The 23,644-nt window shown below is 39.3% G+C and overlaps 2 protein-coding genes across 5 annotated transcripts in view; one reads left to right on the top strand and one right to left on the bottom strand.

Moving 5' to 3' along the window:
• Positions 1-322: 322 nt before the first annotated feature.
• Positions 323-17,419, bottom strand: letm2 (leucine zipper-EF-hand containing transmembrane protein 2). Its single transcript, XM_044376027.1, has 11 exons — positions 17,165-17,419; positions 15,827-15,895; positions 13,139-13,679; positions 9,814-9,957; positions 8,514-8,657; positions 7,845-8,048; positions 7,150-7,269; positions 6,657-6,776; positions 6,135-6,233; positions 5,875-5,943; positions 323-2,968 (listed from the first exon to the last, which is right to left on the bottom strand). The coding sequence occupies exons 2-11, from the start codon at positions 15,871-15,873 to the stop codon at positions 2,912-2,914; spliced, it is 1,545 nt and encodes a 514-aa protein (XP_044231962.1). The 5' UTR covers positions 15,874-15,895; positions 17,165-17,419; the 3' UTR covers positions 323-2,911.
• A 2,897-nt stretch (positions 17,420-20,316) lies between these two features.
• Positions 20,317-23,644, top strand: part of nsd3 (nuclear receptor binding SET domain protein 3) — a 30,140-nt gene continuing 26,812 nt past the window's right edge. For all 4 annotated transcript variants that reach the window (XM_044376037.1, XM_044376059.1, XM_044376049.1 and 1 more), the window contains exon 1: positions 20,317-20,605. The gene's annotated coding sequence lies outside the window, so the exon portion shown is untranslated. The remainder of the gene's footprint in view (positions 20,606-23,644) is intronic.

Here is a 23,644-nt window from a genome sequence, read left to right on the forward strand (position 1 = left end):
ACTACAATCCTCAATATGAGAATTAAAAAGTCTTAACAAGTTATATGTTTTTATCTTATATGTTTTTGTCATGTATTTTTTTTGCTTTTGTTTTTAAGCACATTGAGTTTAGGCCTGTCATATGAAATGTGTTATATAAATAAACTTGACTTGACATAACATAAACCAAAGTAATTAAGCCAGTGTAGCAAAGCAGCCGCTAATTAATTAGCTATATGTGTTGTTTACAGCAGCTTCCTTACAGTAATGATTTATATCACCAATACAAGACGACATAAATAAACTTCACACATATTCAACAGAGAGAAACAGGACACGACTGTGAGGGGTTTCATGATTTTAATCATGTAAATTCTGGTCTTTCTTTGCCCAAACACTCATTTGCGATGGTAAGCTGATGCATACATGTTAATAACTGGACAGCAATGCAGATTTTGCTTGCAGACAGAGAACAACATCATGATGGCATTGATGTACCAAACAATCTGTTATAGCAGGAGTTAATAATAGTTTCCATATACTATGATACTGAATGAATGACGTGACGTGACGTGGGAAACGTTATTTAGGACAAGATGGAAAATATGTGAACAGATTTATTGTGGATGTGTTAAACTGCATTCTGTCCGATAACTGTGACAGAAATTTACAAACATTTTTTTTCAGTCTGGCACACTCAGAGTCTCAGTGGCACAGCAGAAATATGAAGCCATTCCCATCGTTTAAATGCTGCGCAATCGTTTAATCATGCAGTACACAGTACCCGCAAATTATTCAAATCTGAAAACCTTCCAGCAGATCAAACATGACAAAAATCTCTCTCAACTGATAGTGTTGTTAAAAAGCATCAACCTGCAACTCAAGACATCAAACTTTTTGTTTCCAAAGAAAACTGCCATGAGGGGAAATTTGGGGATTTTTAAATTATGGCAGCAGAGCACAAAAAAAAAGTCAATAAAGCAACTATTCTGATTCTTTTTGAACTTACTTTTCTCATATTCACTTTCTGATAAAGAGTGCAAACCTGACTGAAAAAGAAGATTGTTTTTCATCAGTATTAACAATCAAGATTATTGTTAATGATTTATTTGGATTGACAGTACGATCGAAGGGGGGGAGGAAGACATTCCACTAAAGAGGAAAAGGTGCAACTGGGCACTTTAAACACACTGAGGTGAATCATCAAACTCGAGTACAAGCTGACATTGTACAATACAGAAAAAGAGAAATCTGTCTTTTGATGTAAAATGCAAACACGAACCCAATCGCCCTTTAACCTTAGGCACATATGAAAAAACCAATAATATAAATCTTCATTAGCAATTATTTTGCTTAAAAAATATCCTTTCATCTACGGCATCTACTTCCAGTAGGTGCCTACGGATAAATAGCAATGAGGAAAAAAAACGGTTTGGAGACAAAAGTTTTCATCCAGCAGCAATGAAATCAGTTACTCCAACAACGTCAAATGTATAAAGGGGGATGTTACAAAATCTTAATCATTGTAAAACAAACACAGAACTGTATTTATACAGTACACACTTAAGTGGTAAACTTTGCAGTAACAACTTTATGGGTCATATATTTATGAGAATTTAATGATGTAGGATAGCTGGGCGAAATCAGTCATAATGCAATACATTTACCTCTTTAGAGCCACAATCAAAAAAAAACATGTTAATCTCATTTGTGGCTTCGGGATTAATGCTTCTCTCTCATATTAATAGTATATCTTTATGGACAACATCAAGTATTTTCTCTTTTCAGTTTAAGGAAATCTTAGCATCATAGTGTTAAAACACAATACATACACCATATATTCAAATAAAATCTGCAAATTTTACAGATTGTCCATTCAGTGGCTTACCAGTGGAGGCAGACTGCACTTTACCACAGTCTCATCTGGGTTTAAGGAGTGACCTCTCTCTTAATAATATACCAGTCTTCCTTTGCTAATTACAGCAGCAAGCACCTACGTTACGTAACCCTGTTCAGAGGCAGGATCGCTCCTCCAGCTGACAAAAATGACACATTTTGACTGAACCTGCAGATGAATAAAATGCAAAAGGTTCAGAACGTGCTGCTGTTGATGTTTGTTTCAGCTCATCAGCAGGATGCAGCTCACTGAGAGAAGATGAAGGTGGAGCAGCTACTGAGCCAGAAAGTTCAGCAAAGCATTTCTGCAAAACTTCTCTCATATCTGTCCTGAACAGGAGTTAAAAGTGTTGCAAATAAAATTGCTAACAGAGAGAAACTTGAAAAAATTTCAAGAGACATTAGGTCTTTGCATAGCAAACTGTACAAAGCTGCTGCTGCGATGTAAGACAGAAACGAAAATATACAGGATATTTACAAATTTACAGGAGGAGGAGGAGGAGGAGGAGGAGACCGTCTAGACTGTAAGGAGACATCGTTAAACCAAACAGTTGACCAGGATGTGTCCTGTGAGGTTCAGGTGTTGCTTCCAGGACGCAAGATCAACAGCATCCATCGGTGGTCTGCCAGTCTAGTGAGATTTCAGGCTGATTTGTCCGGTGCTAACAGAGATTTAAAGAGAGCGGAGTGCACAAATGTGAAAGCAGAGAGTTCAGGGTAGGACTGAATGAAAACAGACCTCCTCCGGGTGTTAATGAAGAAGGACAGTAAGGGAATTCGACTCCTGGACGAGATGTATCGTCTGTTGTTATAAACATGTCAGAGACAATGCTGGGAGGAGTCAGGGACTTCCTCTACCTCTGTTTCTGAAGACAGGGGAAGGGATTGTAACGGAGGAGCTTTAAAATAATTGGGGGCTACTGAACTTTAGACCATCAACGGCCCGTCGTCTGACCACTACATCCCTGTCGTCCCCCTGAGGACACTGGGCTGTGTGAGTCCATCTCCTCTTCAGTCCAGAGGCTTCTGCTCCTCTTTAAACACCGTTGGCACTCATTTTGCTCTGCTGGGAAACCTCGGTGGCAGCTTTAGCCTGTGGAAGAAGTCAGAGAATTAAGTTTAGCGACAGTGTTCAGTATTTTCCACTGAAAATTGTTGAATCAGTCTGCTGGGAAAGTTATTTGTTATGGATCCATTTCAGGTTTTTATAGCATGTTGCTGTTATTTGATAGCTCACAGCCAGTGTCCGAAATTAACTTTTTGACTCATCTGCCAAGTGGACTGGTAGATGAAAAAATCCACCGACCAAGCATATTTTTACAAGCCAAAATAATAAATTGCCTTTTTGTGTCACATATATATATGCTACCTTATTAAGGTATTATGTTGAATAGTGTAGCTAGTAGCAGACCAGCGGCAAGTGACAGTTTAGCGGAGAGCTGTCGAGCAGCTGATGATGTCGCCGTACAGTAAACAGTGCTGTGAAACTAGGAGCGCTAGAGACGGTCTGTGGCTGCTGCTCCTTCAGGCAGCCTTCCAAGATTTACTCAAACGGGAAATCTATCCGCATTTGGCGCTTAGTGGGTGTTAATTTCAGAGCCAGCTCACAGCCATCAAGTGGCAGAAATCACAGGACAGAGAGTGATAGAGGGGAGACGGGATGTGATAAAGGTCCCCAGCCAGACATGAAGTATGGGCACTGGGGTCACATGGTGTTCGTGTCAGACCACTGAACCACCAGGACTCTCCATGCTGGCAGATTTGATAATGCCATTGACCTATGATGCAGTAAATGTGTGTTCATTGGAGTTTTGGTGTTTCTGCACCAAAAAAAAATTGAATAATATTGCAAAAATTAACAAAACGTGGTAGTGAACATCCACGTCTATCAGCAGAGGACAGAACTGAAGTGATACTTGGGAGAAATTGAATATTAAATTCAGGTCATGTTTCCTCTAATCTTAAATAAATATCCCATGTGTTGGACCTGCTGAGTCTGCAGAAAAACGGCAACCTCCTGCAAGATAACCAAAGTTTGTTGAACGATGTGTGTACATGTATGTAAGGGGCGGAAATTTAGTTTAATGGAATTGACATTTAAACAACTGTTATGTCAGTAATCCTAGAAGAATCAGTGTCAGAGAGTAAACAAGTGACACACAGACAGGAAATAAGCTGATGTAGCTTCTCTAAAAGCAAAAACTGGTGACATCATAATGATTTGAAAGATACAATTAAAACTTTCTACACAGACAGGCTTCAAAATGTGTTTTGATCTCATGAGGTGTCACTTTAAACGACTGGTTGGTTTAAAAAAAAAAAAAAAAACACTAAACACTTTGAGCATGTGTGACAGTGATCGGTCTATATTTATCTGCTATTTTTAGACCGTACACAGATTAACTTGACATGTTCAGCTCCTATTTTGCCAGTAGTTTTCTCCGTTTGTGACGGTTACTCCGGCAAACTTCAAATTATTACTTCTGTACATCTAAATGTAGTTTCCACCTGCTCTGTATTATATTGAAGTATCTGTTACCCTCCAGAAGAGCTGCTTTTCCAGAATAGTAGCTGTGTCGTACTGGGAGAGATTAGCAGGTCATGTGAGGAAGATCAAAGCTAAGAAAAACTAACTGGATTACAAATCCACGTCTGGAATCCGATCCCCTACTGGTTTCAGTGGTTGTCACAGATCCTGGAAACTCTCGAGCCTTTTCTACAGAAGGAACTTTACTCGTCATGGGTTCTGCTTTTGTTCCCACTGTACTAACTTTGGAAGAGAGTCCCTGACACTAAATTTCAGACCTGCTCAGGAGGTGGTACAAAATTCAAGTTCCAGAGACTCTCAGGCTGAAAGAAGGCAGCAGCTGTTTTAGCCATTAATGACGCAGGACGTGTGTTTATGTAAGCACCGCACGCAGGTTTGTTTCAAGAAACAGGTGATATTCTGATTCAGACATGTGCATTTTACTACCTTGTTATGCATTCGTCTGTGAAAACTGTAGACTGTGTGCAGCGTTGGGGAGAAAGTTACTGGTTTAGTTACATTTCCCACTGACATTTTGGTGGCTTTGGTATTTTTCATAATCAAGTAATATTCCTAGAAGTGAAAAATTCAGTTTTGTGGCATCTGGAAGCTGCTCGACGTCCTCCTGATCAGATTCTTCATCATATATTTTATCAATCAATCTGTAATTTTGTTATCTTGGTCTATTCTGTACACACATGAGATCTCTCCTCTGTTGCTCCTCCTGAGGTTTTTCCCTCCTTAAAAGGGGAGTTTTTCTCCTCATCTGAATCGAGGGTCTAAGGATAGAGGATATCGTATTGCTGTATAGATTGTAAAGCCCCCTGAGGCAAATTTGTGTATTGTGATATTGGGGTTTATAATAAAACTGACTTGACTGTGCTGAGTCTGGTAGTCAGTTTATCAGATTGCTGTTTTTCACACAGTATGGAGCAAAGAGAGTGCAGGGGGGCCTTCGGGGCAGCGACGTGTCTCAAGAGATGCACCTGACACTTGGGAGCTGTGAACTTGTGTTGTCCTTCCTCGATTCTTTTAATATTGTGTTACTGCTGTAAAGTGTATTGAGACACCCTGGTGTGATTTTGCACTTTAAATAAATAAACTTTAACTTTTGGGCGCTGGTCTGGTGCCATCTTTTTTGGATCCATTCTGTTTACCTGCTACAGTGAATGAGCTCTTCTATTAACCTAATGTTTAAAAGTCATCACATGTGAATGTAAAAGAAACTCTATATTCTCTATAAACTCTATATATAAATATATATTAGCGCCACTTTTTTTTATTTATTCATTTTTTTAACTGCACTCATCTACCAAACAGTGCATAAAAAAGACGATGTTTATCCCGGTGTTCCTATACACTGTCACACAAGGCAGAACTTAGACCTTACTGTTTTTTTATGAATTATAGTTATGGTAAGCTCAAGGTTTCAGGTTTTTAGTTCTCATGGTGGTGAGAAGCTTTCTGCTCACCTGAAGGACTTCAGCAGCAGTCAGAGGTTTGTCTGACACGACAGGAGCCTTGTCTCTCATCTCCTCCACCTAAAACACACAAGATAAAAAGAAAAATAAGACCAAACACACAAAAACAAAAAAACTGTTGTACAACCACTCCTGTACGATAAGTACATCCACCGTTTTCCTCAATAATCTATTCTTAACTACAGTGATTTCCTGTCATCAATAAAGTTGATCTTATCTCATGCTGCTGTGTGTTTTAGGAGCGTACTGACCGGTCTGTCTTTGATGATGCGAGCAGGGTCCGCCAGCATGTCAGTGCTGACTGAGGTCGAGTTTGCTCCTGTATTCTCTACTGGAGGAGGAGCAGCTTTCTGCAAAAATAACAACAAACATCTGATAAGAAAACCACATCCGGCAAAAGACCATCTTGTCTGCTTCTCTCACTGTTCAGCTGTATTTGTTACATTTTTAAATGAGGGAGAAGGAGTGAAAGTAATTTTAATTCTATATTATACACTCATTAATTATACTTTTCTGTGGAAAACGATATGAAATGATATTCAAAGCAGAATATTTGTTTATGTCTTAAAACATACCTGGAGGGGATAACTCCTTATGAAACAGTCAGTGCTTTATAATAAAGGCAGATTATGAACCAAACATCAACGACCTGCATACCAACTATTTAACAGCTGGAATGTTAAGCCTGGTACCACTTACTCTAATCTGTACATTCGAGTTAATACGCAACGGACGTGACCTGTAAGATTTTAAGTAGGCTGTAAAGGTCGAACCTCTAGTTTGGGAACAGGGGGGATGACCGGGGGTTTTGGTTTGAGGTCAGTCAGGTACATGGCTCTGGAGAGCAGCAGCAGAGATGGAGGAACGTTCTCCTTCAGGTGCAGGTCCAGCCACTAGACGGAGGAGAGGAACATTTATTACATCAGTCACAAAACATCAGAGGTTTTGATTCTTCTGCTCAACACATTTTGCATCAAGTTTGCTCCAAATGATGGTACAAATGCTCAAACGACCCAAATAAAAAACGCCTGTTTATATTCATTTTTACTGCATTTGTTCACAAACTTGAACAACTAAAATAATGCATCTTTCCTTTCACTTAAGCAAAGACAATGTAATCATATGCATGATAAAAGGGAGAAGAAATGAAAAACTTGTATTATGTTTCATTGCAATCAACTTTTGTATAATAATGTGAATTTGTGAAACCAATTTTCAGTTTCTATCAAACAAATCAAAGCCACAAACTAACATTCAGTTGCTCACCTGCTGCATTTGCTGTCGTAACTGATCGGTGGTGAGACCCAGAGACCTCATCCCTCGACTACGACACGCTGCCTGCAGCTCCGACACGCTCATGGCCGGCACACCCTCTGCTGCAATCATCTGTACGGAAAATAGAGAAGGAAGTCAAAAAAAAGTTTTGCACATTACTGCCAAACATTTAAACTTTTACTTTCATATAGAGTCAATGTGCAGAGACTTAAAACTTAAACACAGATAATCTATCACAGTTAACTTTTAATCACCTTCATTTTTTGTTTTTTTTAATGTGGTAAGGCAACTGACAACAAGAAATGTTATGAAAAGATTTCCTTGCCGTAATAAGACAGCAAAAAAGGAAAAAAACGATATTGTTCACTGTGATAGATTAATTAACTCAAGCAAGTTTCAAGTATCTAAAAGCTGTTGTACCAACATAACAGCATGGATGGACACTACGTGGTTGCCTGGGACACAAGACATAAATCAAAACACTGGTATGTTTGTGAAATCATTAGCTGTGATGTAAAGGCAGTTTGTAGAGGAACGGGAAACTATTTCCTCCTTTAATAGTTGTTAAATGAGGAAATACATATCTTGTTCTTCTTCTCTCTCCCTGCTCTTCTGTTATTACTGTAAAATCACACCGACAGGCCCGCAGCCACAAAACCCCCCCAACTCCCAATCTTCATCCTCACCTCATCGTCTGCCTTGATGGTCCTGAGTTGCATCATCAACTGGAAACGCAGCAAGTTGTTGGTGCCGATGGGCTGCAGCTCCAAAAGTTTACACAGAGCCACCAGCTGGGGGCGCTCCAGGTGTTCCAGCGTCAGCTCATCCTCAAACAGCTTCGAAAACCGGACGATGTCCTTCGTGGTGGGCTGCTCACCTGTGCCCCGAACCTAAAGAGGAAACACGGAGTCGTTAATGTGAAGCACTGAAACAGGACCAGTCGGGAGAACTGCAGTGCTAGCAGCAGTTTCAGACCTGCCAACAACTCGGTAGATTTATTCCAACATTTCCATTCCTTATTTGGATGAAATCCAAACAAAAGTACCAGACCATACATTTCATTGTCTATTAATATTACATCCATAACTGCTTCCATTCAGGTGTGACGAAGAACATTTTTCCCCTCATTAATGCAGTATTTATTCATGGTGGAAGGTCCTCCATACGTCTGAGATTCCCAATTATACTCTCAACTATGGAAGAGTTTATTTACAGTGTCTTTTGCTTGTGAAACGAGTTAAAACTGAGTGAATTGTAATATGTTATATATTATGTGCTGTATTATGCAGAGTTAATGTGAGATTTTTAAAAGGCTGCCACTGGCTTTTTTTTTAGAAGCCTTTGTTATAACTTACCTTCTGAACATATGTGGAGAAACGCTGCGTCTCATCCTCTGTCTGAGCCTTCGCTTTATTCCTGCGAGCCATCTCAGCGATGGTCTCCTGCAGAAACTTGGCCAGTTCCAGTTTAGCAGCCAGACCTTTCTTCTGTTTCTCCTCCTGCAACGTGAGGACATGTTGTTTGGTTTTAAAATGAGCACTTAAACAACAGCAGCTACAGTGTGACGCAATTATGTAAATACGGTTGTTACTGACCGGTCTGACCACTTCAGGACACTGTGTTGAATACATTACAAGTACTCTACGGTTCAATAGTACAAAGTTGAGATGTTTCATTTTAGTTGTTGGATATTTTCAAGATAATTCAAGTACAAAAGTTCAAAAACTGTGGACTAGACAAACAAATTGAGACAGTGGAATAGACTGAAGATAAGAGCAGAAACGTGATGTAGAAGAGGTGACTGCAGGTTGCCTGTTCAGGACTTTGTCTTTATATTTTTCTTCACATTTTGCTTTTTCAAGTGGCCACATAAAATCACACCTTTTTCAAAAACATCATGTTTTCACATGGACTCTCTTTTGCGTAGTTTCTCTTACATTAATAAAGGCAAAATATAAAAAGCTATGGGGCTAAACAATTAAAATTTAAACAATTAAAAAAAAATTCTATCTGTCAGGAAATATTCAAATAATTATTTGTCAAAACTGCAGTTTGATTTATAAAAGGTTATACATTTCAAAGAAAATCTCAGTGAATTTTTGTCTTTGGTTTACTGTAGATACTAAAATCATATTATATACTACATAATCATAACACTATCAACACATATTCTTATGTTCTGCTAAGTTGTCAGAGGCCAGACACCTCTGTGTGTTGTCAGGAGCACGAGGAGCATATCTGTGAATCACTCAACCGTGCTCCAGAACAGCCGGGAACATCCGAGCTGACAGGGCTGACTGGAGCAAGAACGGAAACCTGCTGCTTTTCATTTACAAGAGATTTGGAGTTAACAAAAGGACCAAGTCATATCATTGGAACATTATAATTACAGACACAATAGTCAAATTATCAGGGAGAGTTTAAACGAGCCGTTTGTGTTTCTTAAAGCACTTTGCAGGTTCTGACGTCATGTTCACATTGTGCTGCAGCTCCGACAGAAAATAGACTAGATTAGATAAAGTCTGCATGGCCAGAGGTTCTGAGTGCAGCAGCCACAGTCATATCTGAGAAGTTACATAATCAGAATGAACCCTATCGCGAGGTCAAGCTAGCGACATTGTGTGTGTGTGCGTCTGTGTATACATGTCTACATGCCTTTTTGGACTCCGTCTCGAAGGTGGAGGGCAACATCTCTGGGAACAGCTTGAGGAATACGGGGAGGAGGAACTCCATGAAAGGGACGATGATAAACACCATGAAGGGCACCAGACGGAAAAGGTCAGCGCAGGTCCTCATCAGCTGGAAAAGAAATAAACACAAACAATGCTAATGTCACAAAATGTGGCTGGTAACATGAGCCAGTATTCATTACTAGCATTCATTACTTATTATAGCCTACTATATACCCACTGTACCCAGATCTCCAGGGGTGCGTGTGAGATCTGTTACACGTGCAATGAAGCTCTGCCAGTCCTCAAAATAGACCAAATATAGTTTTACCATGGCATGTGCACAGCTCGAGCCCCTGAGCATGCACACATAACTTGCTTACTCAATATGGACACCTCTCAGTCAGCAAGACATAGACTGTAACATTATGTCCTTGAGTGAACAGTTTACTACAAGACCTGCCAACATCTTCTCTCAATAAAGCAACAGAAGACTTTCTCTTTGATAAATTCTTTTTTCAAAGATTTCTTTGGGCACTTTTGCCTTCATTTGATAGTGGGCAGTGAAGAGGCAGGAAACACATGTCCCTGGCTGGAATCAAACCAGGGACGTTGCAGTTATGTGACATGTTCAGCGACCATTCAGCTACCAGGGCACTCCTCTCTTGGGAAAAGTTCATACTTTAAGGGAAGAACCTCTCCAGAGCGCGTTATCATTTTTAAACATTTTCATGCTTTCCGAACATCCCAGCTGATCTCAGCTGACCACATCACTGTTCATAACCTTCACATATAGCACCTGTAACTGACTACACATTTCACCACGTCAGATCTGGTGAAACTGTTGACATTTGACAATAGTGACACCAAAACTGCTCAGTGTTCTGAACAACAATGAAGCTGACACAATAAAAAACAGCAGCCAGCAGTTTCAGTTACTGAAACATTAACACGCTGCTTGTGTTGGAAGCGGAGCCAATTTGGATGAAAAATAATAAATATAAACTTGAACCTGCACAATAAATCAGCAGGTTATCCGCTCATATTACCATATCACAGTTATATCGCCAATCGATAAGTAATAAATAATCACATTAAGTCAAAAATAAGTTTGAGGTAATATAGAAACATTATATCCATTACATAGTTTGTCCTCCAGTGAGAGCTGACAATTTTATTTTTAAACTGTAATACGTTCTGGTCGATACATATCTTAGTCACAACTGTTAACATAAATAATGATTGATTATTTATGTATTGATGTAATAAGATGTAATAAATACTGACTGATATTGTGATCAGATTTATTTTAGACTCACATATGGTGTCGACATCAAAAATACAGTATCAGTCGGTCTCTAATATACTGTAACTAATCAAATTTGTTTATATTTCAGCAACATTTTTGCAATACATTCTGTATTTTGTTAATGTTGGAAAATAAAGAGAGCAAGTTTAAATCCTGCACAAACCATTCTGCACTGTGCAGCTGAATAATGCAGAAAGTAGTAGTAGTAGTAATAGTAGTAGTAGTATTTCTGGATAATAAGGAGGAGTTGTGTACTGCAATAATCAATCACATCTTTTAGTGATTTTTTTCTTTGCAGCCTTTTCTGACAGAAAACTGCTGATGGACACTAAAAGTCGCAGAGCTTAAAACAATCTATAACAAGTCTGTCTAACGTTGTACCACACAACTGCATAACCACTCTTGCCCTCATTTGTTACGACTTCGGGAACACACAGTACACATTCCTTATTGACATGTAAAAGGTGTGTTCAAAGGAACCCTCAAGCCATAAAATGTGTTTCTTTGATTTATGACAACAACCCAGACGAAGAGTGACTGAGGAGGACTACTTCTAGAGCTGAGTCCTAGTAATTACAATAAAAAGGAACCAGACTAATGTGAAGGAACCGGACAGGCATGCTGCTGTGACCAGAAGGATTTATACAGTATGACAAGACAGAAGACCAGAGCGCTTTATGAGAAGAAAAATCAAAAATGGGCCTACTATGCTATTCCTTATTTTCAGTCATATATATTATATATATATATATATATATATATATATATATATAATGTTACAATGTCGGATGTTCATATTTCCAATGTTTTTTCCAATTTCAGCCCGAGCCGACGTCAACTGGTGACAAATTTCTTTATATGGTCATCTGCTCCACACACGGTGTGAGTTCACTGCCCTGTTCCACTAACATTATGGCATTTTTCCATTGTTTTGGGGGAAATCCCATTGAGCCATGACTCAAGTCCAGCTGGCAGGCTCTGAGTGTTTTTCCATTACACAACACTGCAAAGTAAAATAAGTTGTTTACTTGTTAGGAGATGTGCTCGTCGCATGCAGGTTTTGATCAAACGTCATCATCACTGTGGCTGTTTCTGCTTGTATTATTCCTCCCAGCATTATTTCTAACTGATCCGCTGAACAAAAAGTTCCAAATATGTGACTGGTTTTTAGCGACGCAAACAAAGCTCTGCTAATTCTGTGAGGAAAACGTTTCGTTTCCTGTAAATTTTTCACAACAAAAGTCTCCCGTTATTTAGCTTTTAATATGAAGCAGTATAGCAGGAAATGATGGGTTTACATCAGCAGTAACTTAAACACAACTCTGATATGGGTGCCCCTCTGCACGCTTTCGGAAAGCTGGCCAATCAGAATAGAGTGGACCCATTGGGAGGGGGACCTTAAAGAGACAGGAGCTAAGACTGCCTGTTAAGAGACAGAGGCTCAGTTTTTTTTTAACTGAATTATGCAAAGCTACTCTAGTGGAGTCCCAGAATAAAAATATAGAGCTGGAAATGAGCATAATAGATCCCCTTTAAGTTCAGTGTGGACAGTTACTTTCAGGTACATAACCATTAGAAACAGTTTAATGGTGAACCTTTACCAAAGGGTAAAGGTTTTGTTTGTTATTTAATTTAGGTGAGACAGAAGTCTATTTCATGTTTCATTGCTCATTATATGATGATTCGTGAGCTACACTTCTTACAAAAACATCCTTCATTTCTGAAGTTCTTCTGGATTAAAAACATGAGGTGCATTTTAGGAGGGAATGTTTTTTGGCAGGTTTTATTTGTAGAGATTGGAGACAAAGTTCTTTGTTTGCAATGTATTGTTATATGTAAGAAGTTATGTTCATGACCTCCTGTAAGTATTTTTTTGTGTCTTATGAGTCAATGTGGGCTGGGTGCTTGTATATGCATGACACAGTAACTAAGGTAGGGGTTCAAAATTGAAAATATAAAAAGTCCTGCAAAATTAGACAGACTTATATTCAGCTTCTCTTACCCTCCTCCTCTCCCTGCGTGTGAGCAGTTGTCCATGCAGCAGCCTCCACACCATCCTGCCTGCAATCTTGATATCAATGCCCAGTAACCGGAAGCCATTGTAGTAATGCTTTAACTCATCCACAATCCTCTGATGCAAAGCCTTTTTCGCGACTGCCCTCTCCTGCACCGGAGGGACGGCAGCAGCTGTGGCGGCAGTAGTGGAGGCCGGAGTGGTAGTTGACGGAGGTTGAGGCTGGGGTGCAGCGGCCAGAGAGTCCTTTTTTGTTCCTGGAGAAGCATCCTGGGCAGCGGCAGAGGAGGTCTTGGTGTCCCCCTGTTTTATGTCTTGGAGCCAAAAACCTGAGCTGTGCAGAGAGCGGGCGAGCAATGCAGAGTTCTGGCACCGGCCGAGGTCGTGACGTCTGTAACAGTTGGGGTAGCCATGGCGGGAGTGCCTGAGTGGGAATAATGACGAGACGTGGCGGGGAGGGTCTATGTGAAGATAGGCTTTGGAAGACAGAGAGGAGCAGCTGTGCCTCTTTGACAACAAATACGATCCCCTGTTGAGGGCAAGAAGAAAAACTGGTTAGACATTACATAATAGCGTGCGAGGCAATGTGCTAACAAAAAAAAAAAAAAGGTACTTAAAGTGTCTGCCAGTGCTCAGATGTGTATTGGATGAACTGTTTAGGTGATTAACACTAAAATTATAAATTACAATTTTTATAACTGATCAGTTGATAACTTTCTTAAAAATACTAAATGATTATTTAAATGAAGGTAAGTAAGTGCAAATTGAAAAACACCAAATGCTGTAATTGCTGAATAAATTTTGTGTTTTAATAAATTTGCAGTTTATAGTTAAGGTATGGTCACATTACACTTCTGTCCTATGAATATTTGTTCTGTTTCCAGTTCACTTCTATCGTAGACGGCATGACGGACAAATTAAAGCATGCATTTCCTGTTTTCGACAATTTCCAGCCAGCTCTATCAGATTTGCAGGACAGACTTCACCTTTGTTTGACTTTTGACTGGGCGAATAGGAACACTGCTGCACTGTATTTGGAAATAAAGACGTTCATCATCTCACACACACACACACACTACAAACTGTAGCTCCGCTCTCATACACTGTTTGCAGCTTGTGATCTCTCTGATAAATACTTATTCATTAGCCACATCAGAAACATGAGATCAAGTCCTTTTTCTAGGCCGCGTGGGGGGGGCATTTTGCTGAAAGGAAATGTAATGTGACCGTACCTTTAGTGTGCAGGAGTTTATCATTTCATCAAATATGCAAGTGTAACTTGATGACACACCTAAAAAAAGCCTTCTTTACACATTGTCTTAGCAATTTGGTCCCTCGTGGCCTCTGTTTACTCTTGAGCCAATCACAAAGAAGCAAAACTATAATTCACTATCAAACAGGCTCCATGTTATCTGCATGTTAGGCAGCTTTAAAACTACCCCACCTACATTTACAGTATGTAATGTTCCCTCCTTGTGTCTCCAATGCTTTAATGATTAACTACACGAGTAGATAAAGCAGCCCTGCAGAGTCTGTACAAGACAAAAAATATGTAAATTTAACCAAACAAGCCTGTAACAAAAAGTAGTTTTCTTAGTTTACCAGCCCTAGGCAGAGGAGCCAAAAAGGTTACTTGAGACTACACCCACAATTATGTGCTGTTTACATCTAATTATAATACAGTTGCTCATACTGTCTTGCCATGTCAACATTTCTGGGAAACTAATCTCTGTTCTTTTCCACTCTTAAATATTTTGGTGAACAGTCAAACAACCCATTAAGCCTCTTCACTCAGTGGATTCATGGAAACGTTCTTGGACAACATCTTTTATTTATTTAACATGTTTAGATCTTGTTTCTACAACACAGACGGGTGTATCAGTCCTGTTGAGATGGACTACAGCTCACATCTGACATCAAAACACATCTCAGTTGTGTCTCTAGTGACTACTTGTAAACAAATTCCTCTTCACACACCTGCATTTGAGATTATCTGTGCTAAATAGCTGCTGCTACTAAAAGAAGAAGACTGAGGTGACTATTTCCAACCAGGGATGCGTTTGAAACCAAGTCACACAATGTAAACATCCCTGAAACCATCAAAACTTTCCTTTTACAATAATCACTTTTACAAACAACAGCTTGACATTCTGGTAGAGATACAGGAGATTTAATCTATATCAAGTATTTTTTTTAATTAAAAAATATTTGAAAAAGCATATGACAAGGTCAATGTAATGTTTTTAAGACTCCTATGTGTGAATTAAGTGTCAACTCCACTTACAGGGCTTATGGGAATTAGAGAACCTCATAGTGAGGTCACGGTAAATAACACTGGTCATGTGCTCTACTCTGTTAGCCCAGTTTCTGATCTTGCAACACCAGCAGAGAAACCACAGCAGCTGTGAGTCGTCCTCTTATGTTTGACTGGAATCATGGGATTAGCTGAACAGGCCTCACTGCAGGAGACACTATGTAAACAGACACAGCCTGCGCTTTGACTCTACTTCAAAACAGCCAGACAGTTTGTCAATACTGTCAGTGAAACTCGTGCAGATACTCAGTTATGAATCCAGCATTTTGTAAAAGTTGGTGGGTTATATCCTGCGCTGCATTGCCAGTTCTTATTTTATTATCTTTATAGGGTCTAGACAAGTGTAACAGGTGTTTACTTACCTTGATCTTGTGACTGCAAGAAGCACCTGGTGACTAAAGACTGCCATTGCAATGGCAGATTACAGTACTCTGGAGAGAGAGAGGGAGAAAGAGAGCATGCAGGTGTCTGGTTACAAGTCACTCTTCGGGTGCAGCGAAAGGCTGACTGAATAAATTAAAAACAGTGGCACAGTAATACAACCTGTACTATCACACCCTGCCAAAACCACACTCAAGGAGCAAAACAGACAAATAACAGATATGAAGTAGCTAAGTATTAATTATATAACATCAGTGATGGAATGTAACTAGTACATTTACTCAAGTGCTGAACTTAAAAATAACTTTGAGGTACTCGTACTTGTGTATTTCCATTTTATGCTGCTTTATACTACCCCACTACATTTCAGATGGAAATATTCTATTTTTACTCCACTACATTTAATTGCCACTTATAGTTACTTTTCAGACGAAGATTTTTCATTCTAACTGTTGTTTAAACTGTTTGCTCTTAAAAACAACATGCACTTTGTGTGAAAGGTATAAACAATGTGTTATTATCATTATTATAAAAAATATGACACACTTATACACTTGTGATAGGGTGTTATTACTATTAATCTACCAAAACTATCTAAAATTGGCTCCACATTGATAGAATACAATATTAAAATGTTCTTACATGTTTTTGTTATTGATAAAACACACACAATATAACAGACTATAATAATATAAGTTATCGCTCTAAAAGAAGCCAGTCTGCACAGCGAGTACTTTACTTAAGTAACATTTTGAATTCTGGACTTTTGCTTGTAAAAGAGTAATTTTAGACTGCAGTATTTCTAATTTCACTTCAGGAAGTTAAAGGGCCTGAATACTTACATAATATAACAGAGCTAATGTTAGCATGATGACAACCATGCAGCAAGAGAGCTCAACGTTATGTAGCACAATAGCAACACAGCTTCATGCTTAGCACTTATACAACATGTATCAAATATCAAAAGCTAATCGGTTACATTTACAAATTAATACTCTAAATCAATACTTCAAATAAGGAAATGAAACTGCGTTGAGTAGCAGCCGCTATTAAACAGACGTAACTAAGCATTCATGCTAAATTCTGGGCGGAGGAGCATTTCTGGTAATTTTCCACTACCGTTAGCAACAGACATGAAGCTAAAATCAAACATTCAGTAGCTAAAAACTTCAAATATATCACTACTGTAGACAAGAAACGTACCAGTACTTTATGTTCACATTAGCATAACGCTAGCACGTTGACTAACAGCTTGTAGCCTAGCCTAGCTTAGCCTAGCGTAGCCGGTGAGGTAGTTAGCCGATGACGAACCGACTCACCTCCAGCGTCAGTGACCGAGCTATGGCCGCTGCTGACGGGGCGTTGTGAGGCTTCTCGGTGAGACGTGAATAATGTAATCCATCCACAACAACATACGCGACAAGAGTGACGGCCGGTGTGGTGATAAACCCATTTACGGTGGGTTTATACTTTAAGATCGCCTCTAGATGCGTCGTATGGTTTCGACACCTGTCCGTGACTCTGCGTGTGCAGCCTCCACAGGCAACCGGCCGCACTGAAAGGTCACGCTGTACATGCGCGAGTGTTGTGTGCGTAATACCGAAGATCGTCTATGGTAAAAAAGAGGAATCACTCTGTGGGTTAAAAAAATGGTCCCACATTCTGCTCTGTAAAAGTGGGCGTTCACCCAAACAAATGTGCCTTCCTGCCGTCATTTTTTTTTTGGCCTCAGTTCATCCTCAAGTATTATAGCGATGTGTTTGTTTCAGAGTTTCTTGTTTTTGTTTTGTTTTTTTCTTTTCTTCTGCAAACCGTAAGATGAATATTTTGATATTCTGTATATGATCACCTTGTGGAAGTGGAAATTGTAACTGTTTTTTTATGGCAATAAAGAAAAAAGCAAATATAGCAAATCATTTTAAGAATAAAATAGTGCATTTTATTTATACTCCACTTTTCATACACAGTGAATCTTAAAGTGCTACAGCATTAAAAACATAGAACAAACAATATAAAGAAAATAACAACGGTTGAGATGAAAAAGCCTTCCTTAATAAAAAGGGGTTTTAAGTCTGTTTTTAAACACCACAAGCGGGATGCAGCAGAGCAGGAGGTTTGATCCCCCCGTGATGCGGAGCTTAGTACTGGGGGGCTGGAGGAGCTGTGGGTGTGAGTAGCAGGACTTTGTAGTCAATCCTGGAGGAGACAGAGAGCCAGTGCAACAGACTTGGTGTTATCTGTTTGTGTTTTCGTACTCTCATCAGGATCCTGGCAGCGCTGATCTGACTGTATTGGGGTTTCTGGATGCTGCTGCCAGGGATCTATGTGAAGAGCTGCACTGCAGTAATCCAGTCTTGAGGAGATAAAGGCGTAGACAAGTTTCTCTGCATCTGACAGAGTTAGAGAGGGGCAGAGTTTAGAGATGTTAATTTTGTGCAGATGTCATATATGGTCATCAAAAGTCATGCAAGGGTCAAACCTAACACCTAAGGGGGATGTCCTGGCCGTCAAAGGTGAGATGAAGTATGGGTGGATGACTGAATCTGGTGTGGCGTGCCAACAAGGAAAGTTTCAGTTCTGCTGCTGTTAAACTGGAGGAAATCTGTGCTCATCCAGGCTTTAATCTCATTAAGACAGGTGGTGAGGAGTGACATGGCTGCAGTAAGCACATGTATTTAAACATATTGTTTATTCAGTAAATCAGACAACAACAGGCTTGTATTTTATTATTCTTTCAGGACTGTATCCAACAGCAAATGTTCCTATGCAGCAAAAAACAGAATCATTTGTCATTTTACATCTACAGTATAACATCCAGTTTTAATAGCTGTTTACAATTTAAAAGATCATCAACACACCCCAGATGTAGTCCGACTCTTCAAGACAGACTGAGCTCTGGGCCCCTAGAATCGTTCCCACGTGTCTAATGATAATCAATATTCATAATATATTGAGTACCACTTCTGTGTAGCTTTCAGCCGCTCTCAGCTCATCTTGGTCTGAATGGTCGAGTCTCAAATGTCCTTTATGACCCCTCATATAAAACCTCTGGCAGCTGCTTCTAGCACACAAGCCAAATATGGAAATAAACAAATGGCTGGTGAAGATCCATCCGAGAGCCAATAAGACCCTGATGTTTTCCAAATAAATTGGTAGATCAAATCAGGCAAAGAAGAGCCAATAAATATTGGACTTACATTGATCAGGTGTGTGAGAAGACTCTGTTTTTGCTGCTGGGTTAAAGGTGAACTCCGCTGATGTAGTATAAAGTTTGGGCTTTCACAAGAGAGACATTAAAAAACAAACTGTCAAAATCAAAGAAGCAGAAACTGAGATTTCCTGACAATATGGATCATCCTACATTTCCCATAATGTAGCTCGTTTGCAGCTTTCCTTAAACCTTCCCAGCCTTTTTGTTGCTGATGTATGTTTATGTTGCCAGGAAGACAAACAAATCTGAAAGAGGTTTGGTGGATATTTTATAGACTAATTTCAGCATTTTATAGACTCAATATATTTATTTATTCTTGACTATTTTTAGGTGAATAAATCAATATATCATATTCATAAATTCTTAAATTCTTGTTCAGAAATTGGGTCTTAACACCTTTTTATAAAAAGTAAACCAGATCAAATAGCAATGAGGAAAACGACACACCTGTTGAATTTATAAAATTTAAAATGTTTTCAAACATAAAATAAAATATACAGAGACAGCCATCATGATACTACCACCATTTTTTTTTACTTTAGAGAAAATGTTTGATCCAATACTCTTAATTCAGAGTTCTCGGTGTGAGAGTCTGGAGAGTGAAAAAAATATAAAAACTTTTAATCGCCTCCTCTTTTCTCGGGAGATCCAACGTGCTCGATGTCACATACTTTGGACTACAACATTTTTCTGGTAGCAGGAAATCGAAGTCAGAGTGAGAGGTCTTCACCTGTTTTCGTCATCTCAGGCAGAGATCAGGCGAGGAGGCGTATAAAAACCAATCAGAGACGCTGGTGCAGCATCTGCATCGCACTGTGATTATGGGAAGGAAAGAAAAAAAAACAACAACATCAAAACAATTATTAAACCCTGTTCACTCAATCACAAACTACCTTAAATGACAATATAACAAAATGCATGTGATTTTTTTTTTGTGCACAAATGAAATATCACACATGCAATTTCCTCATTCAGTTTAGTGCAGGCGTGACTTTTAGTGCTGCATTTGATCCTACACTCCTTTTTTATTTATTTATTTTTTTTTACCTCTACTCTTTCCTTCTGCCATCTGAAGTAAACTACACATCCCGGAGTGCTGCTGCTGCTGCTGCTGCTGTTTTGACCCGCTTCGGTCTGGATCTGTTGTGATTTGAGCAGAGGCCATTTGTAAAAAGAAAAAAACAGAGGAAGGGGGAGCTACAGATTATTATTATCATATTAATATTATTATTATTATTGCACACACAGAGGAGGAGGGGGAGTGAGAATTGATCTGTGTTTCTTGCAGGGGGGCTTCACTAAAATACCGCTCCGGTCCCCCCTTACATTGAGGAAGAGCCGAGCTTTGGGATTGGGTAGCGACCAGATAGCGTAACACCCTCCTCCTCCTCCTCCTCTCTGTTGCGTTAAAACGAAAAAAGGGAAAAGGCCTGCGCTTTTATCAATATTACAGGATTATTTTTTTATTTTACATTTTTTTCTACACCTATACATTAAACGAGGACACGTTGCTGGCTGGTGTATGTGTTTAGAATGGGACACGCTGAAGGTATTGACGTTTTTATTCATTTTTATTTGCCTGCATGTCGAGACTCGGGCATTAAAATCTGTGCTGCTGCTGCTGCTGCTTTTTAGCGATAAGCGTGTTTGCCAAAGCTGCTGCTGCTGTTGCTGCTGCCGCTGTCGATGCATGTTGTTATCCCCAACCCTCAGTCCGTATTTTCACCCGCTTGCTATCCATATTTATATATTTTGGCCACATTTCTCATTCCCTCTAAAAACCGCCAGTGATGGAGGTATAATCTCGCCAGACAATTTGATTTAAAGGGGCTAAAAAAAAAAAAAAAAAAAAAAAAAAGGCAGCCATATTGGCAGTGTAGCGTTAGCCTAGCCAACATTAGCTTTCCCTTTCATCTTTGCTCCATGTGTGATAAATGGATAAACAATAACTTAAATAAAACAATTAGCCGTGTGTGTGTTCACACGACAGATATTAACACGGTCTCGTGTGCGCGCGTGTGTGTTTGTGTGTTTTTTCTCGCTAACGGTTTTAACGGTTCAACATCTTTTCAACACAACCCCCCTTTGATGCTGCCAGGTAGCTTCAGGCTAACATCGCAGAAAGGCTATAAGATCATTCAGTGAAACAGTGTTTTGTGTGTGTGTGTGTGTCTGCGCAGTCGTTTATAAATGAAACCACTCTGTTTCAACCAGGTATTTATGTTTGCCACACTCGATACGAGCCTTAAATAACATCTCTTTAACAGATAAAGGTGGCTAGTGAGCGTTAGTTGACACCTTTATGGATGTTTACTTCACTGTTATCCAGCAGTGTTGTGCAGCCTGAGTCTGCTCCACTAATTAAACCACAATCAAGAGGATTAGTTTGTTCACTTCCTGGATCTCCTGGACACTTTTAACCTGATCATTAATCATCACAGACTTTAAAACTGTCAAGTGTGTGTGTGTGTGTGTCAGCTACTGGTCAACTGCTCTTTGTTTTGTTTGTGATTGCAGGCCACACACCATGTGTTTGTGTTGCTGAAATAAATAAAGAAAAAACACAAAATGATCTATACTGTAGTTTCTGAGGAGAAGAAAGCACTAAACAGATGATTAATGGCAAAGCTAAGAGGAGGCCAAGCTGGCTGGAGTTCGTGTTGTGTTTTGATAGCAGTTTTATGATAACTGATGGGGATGTTGGCTCAGAGTTTATCCTGTTTTTGGAAGAGTTGGGACTTTTACGAGCCTGCTTCTTGTTCTCTTTTTTAATTGTTTCGTCTATAAACTATTGAAAAAGGTCCATCAGAATTTCCCAGAGCGCAACTTGACATATTTGGATTTCTTGTTTTGTCTGACGAGTGACTATTGATGGAAAGTACATTTTCTCAAGTACTGTACTTAAGTACACTTTTGAGGTACTTGTACTTGTGTATTTCCACTTATTTTACTTTATACTTCCATTCCAACTACATTTTAGAGGGAAATATTGTACTTTCTATTCCGCTACATTTATTTGACAGCTTTAGTTACTTTTCAGATGAAGATTTGACACAAAGGATAATATAACAAGCTTTTTAGAGATACAATTGGGAAAAAAGAAACAATTGGTTTCCGACCTTTTCAGCTTTTGACGTCTTACAAAAACAAAAAGCAGGGTGTAGTCGGGGTCACATTTCAGATGTCTATGAGTTGATTTTTCCCTTTAAACTTCTCACATGGTTTCATTTCAATAAATGTTCAAATGATCCTATATTTCACAGAAAAATCAAGGATTAGAGAAAAAGTCCAAAAACTGAAAACAGATTTGTGTGTCAGAACTTTGTTTTTTCTTCTTTCCTCTCCCATTAATCATCTCACGACCCCTCAGATTTATCTGGTGACCCTTTGGTGGGGTCGACACCTAGGTTGGGAACAACTGGACTAAACTAGCTAACTGTAGATAAAGTAGATCAAACTAGCTCCACCTCCAGCAGCTACAACAGTAACATGCTGCTTACACACTGATGCTTCAGTATTAATAATATAATGATGTCAGATATAAAAATATAACAGTCAGAGCAACCAAAACATTTTCCTGCTGATACTGATGTACTTTTACTTAAGTAGGATCTGAGTTAAGTATCTGAATACTTTCACCACTGCCAGTGGTCCCGAACCCAAAGATATTCAGTTTACTGTCACAGAAGATGAAGAAAACAAGCAAATATTCATATTTCAGATGCTGGCACCTGTAGATTTTTGGTGGTTTTATTTGTGACTGGCTTGCATTGACGCTCACACTTATCTGCACCTCACTGTGTGTGTGTGTTCTCAAAGTAGATAATTGGTGTTTCTGCTGAAACAATTACAACGATGCTTAAATGAAGAGGAGTTGTTGCAGATTAATATTCTGTCAATCGACTGATCATTTCAGCTCCAGGGTGCTGCGGAGGTTACATCAGAGAGATCTGTGTGTTCAGGATGGTGCTGCATGTCACATAATATCTTGTGGCTTCATAAAGCATCAAGGTCGGGTAACCAACACAGCAAAGCAGGCGACTGCCCCAGAGACCCCTGACCCTCAGGTTCACTATGTTGCAATCAGTTTGTGGTAATTTGTTTAATTGCAAATCTGTTTGGAATTATGCACCACTAAAGTACACTAAATGATGAATTTGTAAAGGCAGGTCGTACTTGTTTGTAAGATTAATATTGAACGGTTTAGATACAGACAGGAGGACATGCAAAAGGTAAATGTGGTTATGTGGCATCTTAAACCCAAGGCTACGGCGATGGGACCCCCTGGTTCTACACTTTTATGATGTCAGTTGATATTATGCTCACACGGTGCATATTTACAAATACATTTACATTTAATCAGATTACCACAAAATAAGTGAAATACAGCAAACTGGAGACAATATCCCTGAACAGGAGTACTGGTGTGTTTTGGGGCCTGTTATGACTCTGCCACGGTGGAGTCTGCGGTCTGCACTGTATCATAATCTGGTACTGAGCTGCGGAGCGTAAAAATGAGAGATAAGTTGTGTCAATGTGGTGCTACATGTCATATAATTTCTTTCAGCCTCAAAAAGGATAATTGAGA

Source organism: Thunnus albacares, chromosome 2 (assembly GCF_914725855.1).
Source record: "Thunnus albacares chromosome 2, fThuAlb1.1, whole genome shotgun sequence".
Taxonomy (NCBI): Eukaryota; Metazoa; Chordata; class Actinopteri; order Scombriformes; family Scombridae; genus Thunnus; species Thunnus albacares.